This window comes from Gymnoscopelus microlampas, assembly GCF_963454915.1.
Source record: "Gymnoscopelus microlampas genome assembly, chromosome: 9".
Classification (NCBI taxonomy): domain Eukaryota; kingdom Metazoa; phylum Chordata; class Actinopteri; order Myctophiformes; family Myctophidae; genus Gymnoscopelus; species Gymnoscopelus microlampas.
In genome coordinates, this window is record NC_139946.1 from 50,411,650 (window position 1) to 50,431,822 (window position 20,173).

Below are 20,173 nucleotides of genomic sequence, written 5' to 3' on the forward strand. Positions count from 1 at the left end.
ACCACTGGTCTAGGACTCTCCACATCGGCACTGGACCCAAAAATTGGCCATCGGTCAGGCTGTATATATACTGCCCTTGATGATGGAAAAGTTCTGAAGTTGTTAATTCTCCCTGGAACTTGGACGGTTCTACAGAAAGTCCCTTTAGGTCCTCCTTAACCGCAAAGACTGTTGCTCCATCATCTCGGGACTAGTTTTTAAAATGCCTTTTTAGTTTCCGCAGCACAGTGTTTCAAACACCTCGTCTTTGCAGTTTCCTTTTTCCCCAGCAGTTTGTATTCGTGTACATTCCCCTCCTCGACCCATCACATGTTTTCTAGATGATGTCAATGAGACTTTCATACTGTTATTTGTCAGCCAAGCGACGAACCAATGATTTCTCCTGAGACGTTTCCCCCCCCCGACCTGATCGATGCTCTTGGAGTCATCGTGTGGTCGTCAGTGCGTTTTCTAGAGCGATCTAATCATGTCCTTGTTGAGGGCTGAGTGCCCCCGTTTGTTCCAAATCAACTCCAAACACCGGCTGAAAAACACGAATGACTTTATACCCGCCGTCTCTGGCTGACGGATGGTGTGTTTGATGAGTGAAATCGTCAGTGGTGGAAAAAGTACTCAATTGCTTTACTTAAGTAAAAGTATCAGTACTGCAATGTAGAAATACTCTGTTACAAGTAAAAGTCCGGAATTCAAAATTCACTTGAGTAAAAGTAAAAAAAAGTATTGGCATCAAAATGTACTTAAAGTACCAAAAGTAAAAGTAGTCATTATGAAGAATGTCCCATTTCAAGTTTTCAGATGTATAAATAATCTTTTGAAAATAGCTGATCTACAAGCTCACAATGCGTCGCATCCTGACGCATTGTGAGCTTGTAGATCGGCTATTTTCAAATGGCCGAAATGTATACAGAGCTGAAGTGGTTAATGTAGGTTTTGTAATAATAATCAAATTCTACAAAGTAACTAAAGCTTTCAAATAAATGTAGTGGAGTAAAAGGACAATATTTGGATCCGAGATGTAGAAGTAAAAGTATTGGAAATACTCAAGTACAAATACCTCCAAATTGTACAGTATTCAAGTAAATGTACTTAGTTACTTTCCACCACTGGAAATCGTCTTGTTTTCGGTTGGAATGGGGATGCGTGCGTTTATAGTACACTCAGCCCCCCCCTTTGACACAAGATTGCAAATCAGTCAAGTAGATGACAGGTTGGAAACAAAACCAACACAACCAAACCCCTTCCTTGATATTGTGACTGTTGTTGGCTGCTATTATGCTGCTTCTGGTTGTAACTGGTACCTTCTGTTTGCATTCCGTTTGGACTTTGTCTAAAAGATGTGTTTTATTTTCCGAGAGGAGCTAAAGAAGATGTCATGTTCTTTTGGTACGAGTACACGGCACATTGCACTTTTTGCTTTTTAACCCAATCCGGGAACGCATCTGTGTAAGCAGCTTGTAAATCTGCTTTTTTTTTTCTTTTTTTTTTTTTACATTTGTGCAAATATTTGAATATATATATATATATATTTTTTTTAAAGGGAACATTTTTAACTCAAATCTTCTCCCAGAAGCAAAGATTTGAGTTCAAAAATGTTGTTTCAAAAAAATACATGTATTCAAAGATTTGCACAAGATGTTCAAGATTTCTCAAAAATGGTCGATCTACAAGCTCGTAGATCTATGAGCTTTTAGATCTGCTGTTTTTGAATAGCCAAAGTATTAAAAAAATGACTAAAATGACACCGATGCGTTCCCGGGTTTGAATGGGTTAAAAGGAAGGACTAGTCTTTAGGCTGCATGACATTCATATCTGAACCAGATTGACCTTGTGACGCTGATACACTGTACAGTACAGTATGCTTCATTTATGCTCTGTCGCTCTACGGAAGTAGCCAAATCTACTGTACAAGCCTGAGAACGCATCACATCGCTCTGAGATCTAGGAGCTCAAAACGTGACACGTTTTGAGCTTCTAGATGGGCTGTTTCCACTATTAACCCATTAAGACTTGAGGCCATTCTTTAAAAAAAATCTAAATCCTAACAGTTTTTGGAAAAAAAAGTCGGGGAAAAAATTTAAAAGATGTTTTTTCACGATTTTTCAAAAATAGCAGATCTACAAGCTCATAGCGTGGCACTCGGTGCAATTATTTGAGCGATAGTTAATGGTCAAAGTGAAATGTCATAATGTCGACAGCCCTACGTACTTGTAGATTTGTTATTTCCGCAGAGTGACACCGTTGTAGGAGAATGCAGAATTAAGTTTCATTCCGGTTTCCAAAGTGAAGTGAATTCTCTCTTTAGTCTTAGCCTGGTCTGTGCCGTTCATATCCAAATGTTGGTGTTTGTCTTTTTCTATACAATAATACTGAAAACACTGCAACAGGAAAATGTCAAACAGGACGATGAGTATTCCCATATGAATATGTATCACACAGAGACAGTAGAATTAATGCGTTTCATATGAATATGTATCTCACAGAAAACAGTAGAACACATTTCAGCTGGTGCACAAGTTGTCATTCCTCTTTTATACGGCGGGAATTTTGTGTTTTGTTTCAGGATGTCGTGTAACAGGATTTAGGGCCTACAGTACAAAATCCTGACAGACCGCGTTTACACTCTCAGAGTAAAAAACGTCACCCATATATTGGTTTGGCCGATATATTGGCAATTATCATCGGTATTGCCAATTATGCAGCCGATGTTTAACCAATTTCAACCTGGCGTCACTGTTTTTGGACACGTCATCTTAGGGGAAAATAAATCTTCTAAAAATGTCAAACAATTTAAAAATAAGTGTGAACAGTGGTTAAGTAATAGTTTTTTGCTTGCTTGTTCATTGTATAATTAAAGTTAAATGTTATTTTCTTTATGTTGATATTTAATATACTTAATTTCAAATGTTTTCTTTATGTTGATATTTAATATACTTAATTTCAAATGTTTATCTATGAGAAAGTTATGTTTATTTTTTTGCTTCTAAGTTAAATGTTCTCAAATAGAAACTGTAATAAAATCTAAGATTTTCAAATTGATGCACTTTTGTGACAAGATATCGGTCAAAACATGGGTAACCGGTGGGCTAGGACTTTTCAGAATTGGGATCGGCATCGATCTCAGAGTTAAAGTCATAATGTGGAACTTAAGAAAAAACTAAAGTCATTGGTATATCTTTCACAATAACCATTCCACATGAATTTATTTTTTGACAACTTCTCTGAACACAGGCATCGGAAATGTACTATTTTAAAGTTCATACATACCGTTTCTGTCGACGTTAGTATTGCCTTCCAAACTTCCCTCTGCGCTAGGAACCCAGCAGCCTTCGTTTTGGAGCGGTACTTCTGTGGTTTTATTTAGAACTCTGGGAATCACGGTTTCTAACAGACACCAGAGCTGCCTGCGGTGTTCCCCCTAAAAGACTACAAAGATGGATGGTCACGCATTATGACTTTAAATGAACTCCCAGGGTTTTGCAGTGTAGGCCAAGGTGCTTTAAACCCACAGAGAACGAATGTGCATTCATTCTGTTGAACATGCGTGTATATTGTGATAATGACCATACTGGTTTGGTAGAACAAGATACGTGAAAGAAAAAAAGTGCATTGGGTCAGGTTTGGAATCCTTTAAGACTTTCCGGTTCTTAACTCATTCAGTGCCAAGCTTATTTATGGAATTTTGGCTCTGAGTGCCACAGCCAAAATTCATTGTAAAAAAAAAGTGCTTAGGAAGCGAGATACATCTCGAGATGATTGGGTTCTGAACATGTTTTTCCCCCCCAAAAAAAAAAAAAAAAAAAGTTTTATTTTGAAAAAATGTTTTTATTTTGATTTTTTTTTTATGACGGATTTGACGGATTGTGGCGCTCTGGGCGTCAGGCCACGTGACGGATTTGACGGATTGTGGCACTCAATGAGTTAACAGACCGATTCATATATATACTGTAAATTAAAAAAAATGGCCTTCATTAACTCTCTCAGTGCCACGCAACGAGATATCCCGAGTTTTGTCTGAATGCCCTCAGTGCCACCAACAATATATATATATATATATATATATATATATTTTTTTTTGTATGTTCAGAACCCAAGATATCATTATCTGAAGATTTGCAGCTCCATCCACTCCTTGTTTAACGTATAACTGAAAAAGGCTGTATCTCGCTTCCTAAGCACTCTTTTTTACTTTAAAATGCTGACACAGTATGAACATATTTTTTTATTACACTGGCACTGAGAGAGTTAAAAAAAGAAATATAAACACAAATTCATACTTGAGGCGGTTCCAAATGTAACCTCTGGGTAACTTGAAGGGGTTCCTAGTGGACCTTACAGGTTAAGGGTTAGGGTCCATTTGGTTCCATCTGTACACTCTCAGAGTTACGATGGTGCTTAAAACAAGTTTGAGAACCACTGGCATAGTCATTGTACAGCAGATGTGAAATCCACACACCAGTTCCGAGAAAAAAAAAACGATTCCGGAAACTGTTCCGAATGTGTTGGAACCGATTCCTCAATGTTGGATCTGGTTCCTCCAGATCACAATCCTACATTGGGCGGGGGTGTTGCAGCTTATAAAAATCCTACTGTATAATAATAAATATATTTATTTAGTTATGTTCAAAGTACTACTGGTTGAGTATGAGTACTGTGTGTGTGTGGGTGTGTGTGTGTGTGTGTGTGTGTGCGTGCGTGCGTGCGTGCGTTGTTACACTGCTTGTACAACGCAACACACGATGAGATTGTTGAATCTTTACATGCGGCGTAACATAAGGGTTGTGTAGCTGCTGTCATGTGTGTGGATTAGCAAGAACTATGTTACGTTTTTTTATTTTTCTCAAAGTCTCTGGTTTCACTGTCCATGCAATAAACGCAGAATATGACATCAAAGGATTGCACTGTGTGTGTGTGTGTGTGTGTGTGTGTTGTTCGCATGTATTATTATTAGAGCTGTTTTTCGAATCTTTTTTGGGCTGTCGAACCTGCTGAACCAAAAATTGATTTTTTTTTGCGGTCGCAGAGCTCAAGCTGCGCTGCTCACTTGCCGTGTGTCTAACCAGAGATAACATACACGCCGGAACTACATTAAACATGAGTTGCAGGCTTGACTATAATGCAAAACAGATTCTATAGAGATGATTCATACTAATACAGTGTTATGACGATAGACTGTAAGCCGCGTTAACGACCATACCGTAAAGGAGGTAGTTGTTTATGTTGACTTCAGTCAACACGTGGATTCACACACCGTTTAATCTAAAACCTTGGTTTTTTTACATTTGTTTTTGGCTTTTCTGCCTTTTTATTGATAGATTTCAGTGAAGACAGACAGGAAATAGGGAGAGAGAAACGGGGAGAGACACGTAACGTAGCAAAGGTCGTCGGGAACGGGACTTGAACCCGCGACGCGCTGTGCCCGGACCGCTAGGCCAGCAATCCGGGCCAAATCTAAGCCTTGTTGATAGTAGAATCCTTTACAGATGTACAGTATATGTACTTACTACTCATGTAGTTCATGTGAGATGCATGTTTTCTCTGTCTGTGTTTATACTGTAAGACGTTGTGACGTGTCATAAATAGTCCATTTGATGACATATCCATATGGAGAAACGGTCACTGATTGCGCGCCATTTCTCATTGTTGTTATGTACGTTGCCCATTGTGCTTATGCTTAGCTGTACATTTCTAAAGATGAAATTCAAAACGTATTGATTTTGGTACAGTATGGTGTGGTTTTAACTGTGGCTGCAGTTAGCGTTAACAATCTCTCAACATGTCGTTCTGCAACGTGTCGTGGGTTTGTAGATCGGCTATTTTGATCAAAATGAAAAACAAGGTGATTTATTTTTTAATTAAAAGACGAATAGTCGATTTATATTCCCGTGCCATCGAACGAAGCTTCGAAGCTTTGTACTATTTGGGTCAGCCCTAGTTATTATACTTGGCCAGATGTCCACACAAGTACAGCAGAATTTGAGAAATAGACATTGTGGGGACCACTCTCCTGGTCTTCACAAGAGAAATGTTTGTTTTCTGGTAAAAAATAAGTGACAGCTGCCCACTCAATGCATGTGACCACTCATACGGTCGCCATGCCAACCAGCCCCATCTGGAGGGGCGGGGGTCGAGTGGATCCCGTGGGAGCACTTTCTCTAAAGTGAAAGAGTGATTATTACGTCAATATCACTGAGTGGATGGATAGATAGATAGATAGAATACTTTATTGACAAGCAATTAAAAAAACTACAGTGTCTCCAATCAAAGGCTTGGATACAAAGCCAACGCTTGTTTCCATTGGGGTCCAATGGTCCACTAGGACATTGGTTCTCAAAGTGGGGTCCGGGGACCCCCAGGGGTCCTTGGGGGGGTTCCAGGGGGTCCCCAGCTAAATGATGGATAGTTAAGAACCTAACTAGTGTACAACCTAGTGTACAAATGGAACCAAATGGACCCTTATGGGTCTGTAACTCTGAGAGTGTACAAATGTAACCAAATGGACCCTGACAGGTCCATTTGGCTCCATTTGTACACTCTCAGAGTTACACTAACATTGATTTTACAATATTGGGGTCCCAGAGATAGAAATACCATTAAATGGGGGTCCGTAGCCCTAATGCATGTCAAACTGGGGGCCCTTGAAATTAAAATGGTTGAGAATCCCAGCTAGAGCCGTAAAAAATCTTCGCTTATGGGGGTCCCTGGCGTATCTTTTCAAATGGGGGTCCCCCGCGGGCTAATAAGTGTCACTTTGGGGGTCCTTGACATGAACAAGTTTGAGAACCACTGCACTAGGAGACAATACAACACCCAAGACTATACTATACAATGAATGTATTAATGTGAATTAAGATTCCCTACTCTCCATATCCTATCCTATCCTATCCTATCCTATCCTATCCTATCCTATCCTATCCTATCCTATCCTATCCTATCCCCATTTAGGGAAAAGTCACATCTCTGCCTGTCTGTCTGTTTATCCTCTGTGTGTATGTTAAGATGAGACCTGTATTGATCCTGTGAGGGAAATTAATTCACGTGTGTGTGTGTGTGTGTGTGTGTGTGTGTGTGTGTGTGTGTCAATTGAAGGTTATTGACTCTCCGTCTCAGATGATCAGTTAATCAATAATTGACTTTACTCTGTCAGGGATGCACCTCTCTACCAGTCTGTCTCTTTCTGCTAGTCTCTCTTTCTGCTAGTCTCTCTCTCTAAGAGTCTCTGTCTTCCATCCTCCTGGGTGGGCTCAGATAGGCATGGTTAAAATGTGCTTTGATGAGATTAGAACATCACTCTATCTATCCGTTATCAATTAATCTATTATTATTATCTATTACCTTTTCACTTCATTTTCTTCTGTGATATAATTCATAAAGTGAAACTTTAATATATTCTAGATTAATTGTGCATACGGTGCAATATTCAAAACCTTTTTTGTTTTAATCTAGATGTTTATGGCACACAGATCACATGACAGCTCATACACAGCTCTTTTGAATATGTCACTGTATCTAGAATATATTACAAAAGAAAATGAACTTTTACATGATATTATATTTAGAAGGATCTGTATAAATACACTGTGTGTGTGTGTGTGTGTGTGTGTGTGTGTGTGTGTGTGTGTGTGTGTGTGTGTGTGTGTGTGTGTGTGTGTGTGTGTGTGTGTGTGTGTGTGTGTGTGTGTGTGTGTGTGTGTGTGTGTGTGTGTTGTGAGATGAGTTAAAGACATGGGTGAAACCAGCCTGCATTTTTCAAGAACTCATTTTGTTAGCTAATGACACCCATTGAAGGAACCAGGCCCTCCACGAAAAGTGTGTGTGTGCGCACACACAAATAAGCCAGTGAAATTGCATTAGAGAATGACGTCCACTTTTATCTAGACAGTTATTACCAAGGATTGTGTGTGTCTCTTGGTCTACATACTGTACCTTTGGATAAGTGTGTGTGTGTGTGTGTGTGTGTGTGTGTGTGTGTGTGTGTGTGTGTGTGTGCGTGCTGGACTGAGTTCAGGGCTGTAAATGACTTCCTACTGGTTGTCTTTCTCACGCAGCACAATGATTAATTAATGTGATTAAATGTGTTCTGAGGTCAGATTGAAGCATGGTGTGTGCAACAGCTAAATTACTTTTTTATCAATCTGTTCAGTACACGTTCCTGGACCAGCAACAACACACACAGACCTGTACATCTCAAGGACCTGCATGTTCACATGTATTTGGCCACGGACCCCCATCTGAAAGTAGTTTGTGCCAGGGACACTTATAGCGACAGATTTTTGGTTTTGTTTATGATTCTTATCTTAGTATATCAGCAGAAAATAATAATAATAATAATATAGCACAATACTCAACCAGGACATTAAACTAAATAACATTAACAAACTGTAAAATAGATAAATTAATAAATAAGATAAACATTGACATAAACATTGGTGCAGTGGTACTTAGAAGGAAAAGCAGATTCTGCAGTCACATAAACAATGATTGTCGTATTAATCTTAAATAAGATCCTGATCATTAACCCTATCCATGTGAGAATAAGATTTTTAGATTTCTTTGGCTATTGAAAAAATTGCAGATCTACAAGCTCATAGCGCAGCACCGAGTGCCGCGCTACGAGCTTGTAGATCTGCTATTTTAGAACATTTTTGAAGATTTATTATCTTTGAATTTATATTATATATGTTTTTAAATCAGACATTTTTAACTCAAATCTTTGCTTCTGGGGAATCTACAAATGTCTTCTAAATCAGTTTTCGGAAAAAATTATGTTGCTAATAATATCAGTGGTTCTCAAACGTTTTCATGACAAGGACCCCCAAAATCATACAGGATGTATTTGGCCGTGGAGTGGACCCCATCTCAAAATATTTAGTTCCAGGGACCCCCATGAAGCAAAGATTTGAGTCGCAAATATACCCTTTAAAAAAGATATATATTGAAATATTTGCACACATTTTCAAGATAAAAATAGCAGATCTACAAGCTCATAGTGTGGCACTCGGTGCCGCACTATGAGCTTCTATATCTTTTTTGAGTAGTCAAAGGAATCTTAAAATGACACTGATGCGTTCCCGGATTTAATGGGTTAAGTAACCTAAATGATAAATTCTCTAATGCTGCTAGTTTACCTAACTGAATGAAGCACAGAGAAGACACAGGTCCAGAGGAGGCTTTCCAGTCCTTAATGGAGTAGTTCACCCCCCTCCTTTCAATTACTCACTCCATGAAGCCTTGAATTCGTGAAGATGTATTTTTGTCACATTCCTGAGCCAATAATCCAATATTTGACTGATTGAAGTGAATAGGAGACCAATCTTAACCAAGAGCAAAACCATATTTAAAACGTTCTCTTTTGAACCTGGATCCTCAGTAGTAGACTCATCAGCGGTTACACTGAGAGAGTTGTTTTGGAGTTTATATAATTGTTGTATATAGTTGTGTGTCATCAACTACAGTCTGTTCACATGGTCACTGTGTAAGAAACACATTGTTACTCATGATGAATAGTATTAGTATTATCTCCACCAGGCCAAAGACAAGGGGAGATCATGTTTGTGCCCTTGTCTGTCTGTCTGTCTGTGTGGGTGTGTGGGTGTCCGCAGCTAATCTCGCAAAAATACTGGGCCTATAACCTTCAATTTACACATATCGTGATTCTCTTTCTTTTTAAATGTTCTTTTAAATGCGAATATTTTTCACGTCAAATAAAAAAAACGTTCATAACATCACTCTGAAAGTGATTCAAACGATATGGTTTATGATTATCGTCATTATAGTTGTTGTGTTGCGGACTCTGCCATCCACTTCAAGTTAGAACAATTTTTTTAATGAAATATCTACAGTATACATCACGTTATAGTTGTTGTGTTGGGTGTGAATGGCACTCCTGTGTTGTCCCTAGATGATATATTTCAGTAGCCAACCAAGAGAACAGAGTAGCCGGCAACCATTACACACAGGACCAACTGGCGGCGTGCGCTATCTAGGTCGTCCCTGCATGAGAACATTTTGAATTAATGATGTCATTTTGAGGCTTTACCCCTGAGCCACCCCAGACATCACTGGCCTGTCTACATTTTAACTGTTTGTTCCACCAGCAAACAGTATGAAATTATAATGTATTGTTGACAGTAGCACATTTAGACACCAATAGACAGTAGTCCACATTTACGTTATAGAAATACACCAATTAATGCAGAGACCATTTCTAATAGTTTTTTAGGTGTTTAGCCCATTAAGACCTGGAACTGTGTCATTTTTAGATTTGAGCTAAAAAGCATTATTTTACACTTTGAGCTATTCAAAAATAGCAGATCTACAAGCTCAGAGTGCCGTGCTATGAGCTTGTAGATCTGCTATTTTTGAAAAATCGTGAAAATGTGTGCAAATCTTTGAATATATATATTTTTAAAGCAAACATTTTTAACTCAAATCGTTGCTTCTGGGGGTCCCTGGAACAAAATATTTTGATGGGGGTCCGCGGCCAAATACATATAATTTTGGGGGTCCCTGACATGAAAAAGATTGAGCACCACTGATATAGAAACATATGTTTTTCAGAAAACTGTTGAGATTTAGGAGACATGTAGAATCGGCTTCAGGTCTCAATGGGTTAAAACACACACACACACACACACACACACACACACACACACACACACACACACACACACACACACACACACACACACACACACGCATTTCAGCACAGGAAAAGCCCTGATAGGTGTGTGATGTACAGTACGTACAGTACGTAGTAGACCAGTGGTCCATGACATCATTCCATGCTTGCAACTTTCACATTTTCTGTACACTTTGTATTAAATTACATTATTGCGCACACCGTGCCGGAAGTGAGCTTACGCGATATGCGTCGTACGTTTCCAGTTACACAGAAGTTACCGCCCATTTTGCCCAGTAGGATTGTCAAAAAGATACTAGTGGTCCGGAGATGAAAAAAAAGACGCCGGTAGAAAGGTCTCTCCATCCTCTGTAGAGAGAAGAGGGAGAGACGTGGATGTCGTCTGAGCTCCAGGGTTGGTCTACAGCAGTGGTGATGCAACTCTGATGATGGAGAGGGACACTATATTTCCACACTCACTCCAGAGGGCCACATTGCATATACTGTCGGGCAGAAACCTCTTGACTTTCTCTCAGGCTTTATAAGCCTGAGAGAAAGTCAATTCTCTCAGGCTTATAAAGCACTTTCAGCTGCAATACCAAAACGTCCTGTTGGGCAGAGGGGTGCTACTGAGCAATTCTGTCTGTCAAAATACATGGGCAGAAAGTTTTGTGATGTAAGCAAACATTGCCATTCTGAGATGGCCTGTTCAGACACGCCCATTCTGAAAATCTCTGAAATGAGAATGAATGACTGAATGTTAAAAAAAATATATTTTTTGGGGTACAAGAGACACTGGGGAGCCCAAAAAATACCAGAAAAATAAAAAAAAGTGAAATTCATGGTGTGTCTCCTTTAACTTTTTTCGTAAATAATGCCTTACCATTATGTCACACAAAAGTAGCAAAAATAGCAGATCTACAAGCTCAAAACGCGCCGCAGAGCGACGCGTTTTGAGCTTGTAGATCTGCTATTTTTGCTATTTTTGAAATGGAATCCTGAAAAGTTACATTTCTATTTACTTTCAAATGCATTTGTATGAACTTAAATACAAATGCACTGGACATAAAAAAGACAATAGAATTGTAATACTAGTCATTAAGCTACTATAATATAGACTGAAGTAATTAAAGCGGGTCATGTTTGCATGTTTGGAATTGTAACAGCTGAAATCAATTAATATATCAGTTTTCCGATATTATATAACCTGCGGGCCGCATTAAGTGAAGGTGGGGGCCGCATGAGGCCCCCGGGCCGCCAGTTGCCCATGTATGGTCTACAGGATGACAACTGAGTTTGATGGCTGCCAGGCAGGCCAGCTCTTGTCCTCCAGCACCCCAGACAGACAGACAGACAGACAGACAGACAGACAGACAGACAGACAGACAGACAGACAGACAGACAGACAGACAGACAGACAGACAGACAGATAGACAGATAGACAGAATGGCAGGCAGACAGACAGACAGACAGACAGTCCTCTGGATGTCCAAGGACATGGGAACAGCAGAGCTCTGAGGGAGGGAGGAGGCTGCTTGTTAACCCATTGAGACCGGGGAAACACATCTGTGTCATTTTAAGATTTCTTTGGCTATTCAAAAATAGCAGATCTACAAACCCGAGTGCCTCGCTATGAGCTTGTAGATCTGCTACTTTTTGAGTAATCGTGGAAAATCTGTGCAAATCTTTGAAAACATAATGTATGTTTTAAAGCGAACATTTTTAACTCCGATCTGTGCTTCTGGGGGGGTTCCTGGAACAACATAGTTTAAGATGGGGGTCCGTGACCAAATACACATCATTTTGGGGGGTCCTTGACATGGAAAAGTTGGAGCACCACTGATATAGCAACATACTGTTAGGATTTAGATTTTTTAAAGATATGTATTTGGCCGCGGACCCCCATCTCAAAACGTTTTGTTCCAGCGAAGATTTGCACAAATTCTCACGTTTTTTTTTCAAAAATAGCAGATCTACAAGCTCATAGCGCGGCACTCGGTGCCGCGCTATGAGCTTGTAGATCTGCTATTTTTTGAATAGCCAAAGAAACCTTAAAATGACACAGATGCGTTCCCGGGTTGAGCGGGTTAATTACTCTGCACTGATTAGCGCTGTCTGTCTAACGCTCTAACGAAGAGAGATGAGGAGCGTGGAGACGCTGACACCGCCGAGAGGCAGAGGGGGGGGGCTGCTATTCCTAGGCCTGTCACAATTAGCACACCTGATCGCAATTATGTGAGATAACTGCACACATTATCCCTCTGCACAAATCGTCACAATCGTTTTCCATGCATCCGTATAAGTTGAAGTTATTTGTGGTATCTGACCTCTTGCCGTTTTTGTTTACAAAGCCTAAAAACAGAAATGTAATTATTACAATTACATTGTTTGTACTAGACCATACATGGGCAACTGGCGGCCCCGGGGCCACATGCGGCCCCACCTTCACTTAATGCGGCCCTTAGGTTAATATCGGAATAGTGATATATTATTGATTTCAGCTGTTCCAAACATGCAAACATGACCCGCTTTAATTACTTCAGTCTATATTAGTAGCTTAATGACTAGTATTACAATTATATAGTCTATTTTTATGTCCAATGTATTTGTGTTTAAGTTCATAAAGTTAACTTAAGTATAACTACCGTAATTTTCGCACTATAAGCCGCACCTGAATATAAGCCGCAGCAGCTAAATTGAATGATTTGTACATACCTGTATATAAGCCGCACTGGACTATAAGCCGCGGGTGTAAAATCCCTAGATTTAGGAGGTCCCCTAGTGGCCGTTAGCTATAAAAATCCATAGATAAGCCGCACCGTTATATAAGCCGCAGGGTCGAAAAATTGGAAAAAAGTCGCGGCTTATAGTCCGAAATTTACGGTAAATGCATTTGAAATTAAATAAAAATGTTACTTTTCAGGATTCAAAAAATCAGGATTCCAATTCAAAAGTAGCAAAAATAGCCGTTCTACAAGCTCAAAACGCGCCGCGCTGCGACGCGTTTTGAGCTTGTAGAACGGCTATTTTTGCTCATTTTGTGTGACATGGAATGGCGAAGTACGGCATACATTTACAAAGTTAAAATACGGAGATAAGAGGTGTCTCACCGACAGTATATGCAATGTGGCCCTCTGGAGTGAGTGTGGAAATATAGTGGCCCTCTACATCATCAAAGTTGCCCACCAGTGTACTAGACCATACCCGTGGGGGGATATGCGCACATGATTTGGCAACCTGGGAGCCAGCGAACAGAAAAACGCTAATCAACAGCCGACATTTGGGGAAAGCAAAAAACAGCTCTTCGCTGTTCCTTGCAAATGGTAATGGTCAATGGCTGTGTGCAAATTCAGATCAATTGCTCTCCAGCCACTGAGGAGAACCGGGCAGAAGAGATTTTGGCCTCACCAACCACCACAGATCTTTGTCGAATTATAGGAGGATGACAATTAATGGTGATAGGCTAGCCACCGGTATTCCCTTCTTCTTGTCTTTGATTTCAGCTGGTTGTTGTCAACAGGCCAAACTTCGACGTTATCTACACATGTCATTATAGACAGAGATAAGATACTAATACAATGTTGCGAGGTGAGAAAAAGCTGTGTGAAACTAGATGAGAACAGAGCACAGTGGGTCAGGTCGTCGGTAGATTGATGCTGTCTATAATTGATTGCGTGGTGAGATAGTCAGTTGATTGATGCTGTCTATAATTGATTGTGTTGTAGGTGGATTATTGAAAACATTTGGAATAAATGATGTTCCAAATGTTCGCGTATGATGACATGCTCAGAATAGGGATGCTAATATGGTCCATGTGAGTAATGACATGCACTCTGCTAAGCTTGTATCTCTTGGTACAGAGCTGCAGCACTGTTTGACTAAAGCTAAGTTAGCTGCTAAGCTGAATGAATGAATGAATGAATGTTTTATTTCCGTGTCCGGACAATTTCTTGACCCATTCCACATGGGATTATCAGACGCATACATTTTGAAACAAAAAAACAAAATTACAAACATTCCAGTTTACACCCAACCAGCAACTACAGCCTGATTTGAAACAAGCCACATACAGTACATTCATATATACCTGCACATAGAATACATAGACATTTATAAAGATTCATCTATTATGAGTCACCCTTCTCCTCCTATCCCACGCTTTATAAAGATGTTCTGAAAATGTCAAGGCTATGTCGCTCAGCCAACAACAACAGGTTAGACTAGGGGTCTTCAACAAGGGGTCCGGGACCCCTAGAGGGTCCTCAGAGTTACTACAGGGGGTCCGCCAAATCTTTGTGTGATAGGATTTTTTTTTTTTTACCTTAACCACTTGAACCCTAGCATCTCTTTTCTGAGGAGAACTTTAGCCAAATATAGCAGATCTACAAGCTCACAACTGTGAGCTTGTAGATCGGCTATTTTTGGCAAAGAGGCATAGGTGTAGAGGGGAAAAAGAGCAGACCACGTAAACAAAAAATAAATAATCTGAAACACAATTTTATAGAGGGGGTCCCTGCTTCATTTCTCTCTCAGCGAGGGGGTCCTTGGCCTGAAAACATTGAAGACCCCTGGGTTAGACATTTTTTGTTAAATAACCAAGTGATCAGTGAGAGAGTTGATACAAACTAGAGGCAGGCTAATGTGTTTTCATGAAATGGTAATGTAATGTAATGTAATGCATAGATTTTGCATTACATTACATTCACACACACATTCACACACCGATGGCGGAGGAAACCATGCAAGGCACCAACCTGCTCATCAGGAGCAATTAGGGGTTCAGCGTCTTGCTCAAGGACACTTCGACACTAACTCTCGGGGAGCCCCCCAACCCGGCATCGAACCGGGAACCTTGCGGTTTCCAGTTCACTCTACCCGGCCACTCTACCCCTGAGCCACTGCCGCCCCAAGTCTAATACTTGCTACAGAGGGGGGTTTGCACCCAAGCTGTACCTGGCTAACGTGCTGATAGTTCAGTCAACCTAATACCATACCGTTCGCTGTGTGTCAAAGTAAAAACATAATATAGTCTTTTCTTACTCCACAGTGCAGAACAGTATCTTCTGGGTCCAAACGAGATGAAGCAAACATTTCAGACAAACATATTTCGTGCCACAGCGATTCAAACAGCCCTTCTGGGTCAAACCGCCTAATCATGACGGTGAACTTCACACTTTAATACTTTAATAACGGTCACATAAACATGTACATTGTGTGTGTTTTCAGGACTCGGCCCAGGAAGGAGTCATCACCAGAGACATCCACAGAACGTTCCCAGCTCACGACTACTTTAAAGAATCTGATGGTGACGGACAAGACTCACTGTTCAAGATCTGCAAGGTGACACACACACACACACACACACACACACACACACACACACACACACACACACACACACACACACACACACACACACACACACACACACACACACACACACACACACACAGAGCAGTGGTGTAAAGTAACTACGTACGCTTACTCAAGTACTGTACTTAGGTACAATTTTGAAGTATTTTTACTTCTACTCCACTACAGTACATATCAGAGGCAAATATTGTACTTTTACTCCACTACAATTATTTGAAAACTGTAGTTACTAGTTACTTTGCAGATTTAAATATATTACATTATAAAACATACATTAACCACTTCAGCCCTATTTTATACATAGGCTATTTGAAGATAGCTGATCTACAAGCTCACAACGCGTCGTCACAATTGCGACGCGTTGTGAGCTTGTAGATCTTGTAGACCGAGATGAAACCGTGTTTTATCTCAATACATAATAGATTCAATATTCTAATAGAGAGAACAGGGAGGGGGGGGGGTGATGGAGGGAGATAGGAAGAGAGAGAGAGAGAGAGAGAGGATGACAGTTTGGGCGATAGGAGAGGTTAGTACTGTATGTAGGCCAGTGGGCAGACTGCTGGCCATTTGTATGTAAATATATGCAGATTGTGTGTTGCTGAAGTGTGTGCGGATGCTGTGGACGTGGACGCTGCACCTGTGATGTTGACAGCCTCACAGTGTTCAGTGTGCCGTTACAATGCATCCGCCTCCACTGTGTTTTAACCCATTGAGACCTGAGGCGATTCTTTTAAAAAATCTAAATCTTAACTAACAGTTTTTGGAAAAAAAATCTAAAAATGTTTTTTTCAAGATTTTTCAAAAATAGCAGATATACAAGCTCATAACGCGGCACTCGGTGCCGCGTTATGAGCTTGTATATCTGCTATTTTTGAATAGCCAAAGAAATCTAAAATTACACAGATGCGTTCCTGGTCTTAATGGGTTAACAACTTAAACCCCTGTATGGTTGACCAGAGCCCCTCAGGGATCTATGCTAGCGTCTTTTCTGTTATTGTGGACAGTGGTGTAAAGTAACTAAGCACATTTACTCAAGTACTACGTATTTTGAGTTTTTTTTTTTACTTTACTGGAGTATTTCCAATTTTCAGTGCTTTTACTTCTTCTCCACTACATCTCAGAGGCAAATATTGCACTTTTTACTCCACTACAATTATTTGAAAACCTTAGTTACTAGTTACTTTGTAGTTTGAAAACCTGTAATTATTATTACAAAACTCATTACATTACCCACTTCAGCCCTACAGTATATACATTTCGGCCATTTGAAAATAGCCGATCTGATGCGACGCATTGCGAGCTTGTAGATCGGCTATTTTCAAATGATGTTTATACTATGAAAACTTGAAATGGGACATTCATAATGAGTACTTTCTACTTCTGGTACTTTGAGTACATTTTGACACCAATCCTTTTGTACTTGTACCCAAGTCAATTTTGAATTCTGGACTTTTACTTGTAATTGAGTATTTATATATTGCACTATTGATACTATTACTTGAGTACAAAATGTGAGTACTTCTTCCACCACTGATTGTGGGGGAAAGCTTTTGCTGAAAATCTCTCTCTCTGTCTCTCTCTCTCTGTCTCTCTCTCTCTCTCTCTCTCTCTCTCTCTCTCTCTCAGGCCTACTCAGTCTATGATGAGGAGATTGGATATTGTCAGGGACAGTCTTTCCTGGCTGCTGTTCTGTTGCTGCACGTGAGTATTACCAGTACAACCATGATCTTTACCAGTATACCACCAGTACAACCTAGCCTCGTGTAGCCAGACTATATCACTGTGTGGATATGAGTCTGGTGCTTCCATGAGGACGTTTTTTTTCCCAAGGGGCGGGATCAAAACAATGGCCCTCGACGCAATTGGTTAGACCTACAACCAACTACCAATTACAGTCTCCCATATTCGAATACTGGGCCCTGATTGGTTACACACGTCTTCTGGAGCAGGAAATGGATTCTCTATGGAGCGGTGCCAGACCCAAATCGCAGAGTGCATTTTTTTTTTTGCACTCGCAGATTCGTCTGGTCCCAGGCTAAGTACAACCATGATCTTTACCAGTGTATTACCACCAGTACGGCCATCATCTAAAATGCTGTTCTACCAGGCTAGATGTTAGTTAAACTCCATAATGAGACATGGCAGCTATGCAGCCTACAATCAGTGTTGCCAGATTCTGTGAGAGAAACAAGCAACCAGGTCTAGGAAAACACAGCCCAAAAGAAGCAACTATGGGCCACATGAGCACTTTAACTCTTTCATTACCAGACTTATTTCAGACTGTGTCGTCCCAGTGCCAGGAAAATGGTGCATTTTTCCTCTGTTTGATTTTTAACATTGAAGTGAATGGAGCAATTTTTTGGATAGCCTTATCTCCTAGTTGCTTTGAGATAAACAAAAAAAAAAAGACAAAAAAAAAATATATATATATATTAAAAATAAAAAAAATAAAAAAAAATGTTTTTAAATTTTTTTTTTTTTAAATAATTCCCGTTTTTCCATCATTGGCCATGATAGCCATAGTACCATCGGACGGGAATTCCCGTTTTTGGCAGTCAAAGAGTTAACATCAGCTATTTTCAAATAGAATATTGCGGGGAAATTATAATAAGCAGGTCTGGCAGTGGCAACCCTGCCTACAAGAATTGCATGTTCTCACCTTGATGGATAAGGAATACATGAATACACACATTTTGATGCACTGTGAGTCTCTCAGCTCTCACTGAACTGACAGCGTGCGCCGCCCGTATATTGCGCTGCAGTAATCAGATCCTAGGTCAGTGTAATTATTGTAGCATTTCATGCTTTTGTCTACCGATCAGTGCTGAGCCACGGGTCTTCTCAGATCCACTCGGGTATTATATCGTTGCTGTCCGGCAGGAACCAGCTAACTCCATTTTTCCGCTTTTGCATTTTTTTCCATAAATCAGTGCTATTGAACACCCTTTACGTCTGTGTGTTGATTAAAAAAATATTGAACCAATGAACAGTATTAAAAAGCGCTTCTGACAAAACCAGCTAACTCCATTGGATTCTCAAACTTTCTGCTAAACCAGCAAAGGGGGGTGGAGTTAGCTGGTTTTGCTGACTCCAGGCTCCACCCCCTTTTGACCTCCAACCTCATTGTGAGCTTGGAGGTCCATTCAGCTGTTCTTATCAATGATGAACAAAACCTCCTAACTCCACTTTTTGTTTTGTTTTTGTCATTTCCTGAAAAATGAACATTTTGGAGTTAGCTGGTTCCTGCCGGACAGCAGAGATATATAACGTCAAACAGACCCGAGGTCAGAGAAAATGGAACCGAGACCGACCCGGGTCCGAGTGATTATGGTAAAACACGGATCCGGACCCGTACAGGTCTCGGGTCCCGTCGGGGTAATTTTTCAGAATCGGGTCACCCTGTGAAGCACTCTACAAGCAGGACCACTAAGTCACACATATGTGTTTTAAGTACTGGGCTTTTTATTGCCTCGCGTTTGCCTCACGTTGTCATGGGATGATTTCCCTTACGGGTCCATTTGGTTCCATTTGTACACTCTCAGAGTTAAAGGTAGGGTTAAGTGATATTTTTTGGTTAAAACAAAAAGTATTTTGTTAAAAGGTTAAAGCTCTATATTCTGATAGTAATCATTGCTATAGAGTGTTTGTTCAGTAACAGGAGTCTCCACGTCTCTCCAGCTCTTTAATAAACAGAAAATACATTTTCCGGTAGGTGTCAAAATCTAAGCCAATCTGGAGAAAGTACCCATTTTTAAGCTTCATTTTTATAGTGTTCCAGTTCCAATTTTGTCTGCTCATTTCATAGTGTCATCACTTCCAATTTCACTTGTTTAATCTATATCCTGATTGAGTTCTCTATCCTGATTGGATAAAATTGGAAATGAAACTGAAACTGAAACGAAAATGCATTTTCTGTTTAATAAAGAGCTGGAGAAACAAGGAGACTCCTTTTACTGATCAAACACTCTATAGCAATGAGTACTATCACAATATAGAGCTATTTAACACTTATTTTAACCAAAGAAAATCACTTACCCTACCTTTAATCAAGCTCTGAGGAACATTACAGTGTAGATTCCCAGAGATGAAAAGTGGTATCTAAAGGGGGTCCGTAGCCTCAATGCAACGTTTTAGAATCACTGGTTTAACCTACACAGAGGAGAACTCATTCATTAACAGACT

General features: G+C 40.1%; 1 protein-coding gene across 1 annotated transcript in view; it reads left to right on the forward strand.

Annotated features, from left to right (window-relative positions):
* rabgap1l (RAB GTPase activating protein 1-like) overlaps positions 1-20,173 on the forward strand; it is a 151,449-nt gene that overhangs the window by 60,079 nt on the left and 71,197 nt on the right. The window contains exons 15-16 of the mRNA XM_084067647.1: positions 15,845-15,958; positions 17,618-17,692. Coding sequence (XP_083923773.1) covers positions 15,845-15,958; positions 17,618-17,692 — 189 coding nt within the window. The remainder of the gene's footprint in view (positions 1-15,844; positions 15,959-17,617; positions 17,693-20,173) is intronic.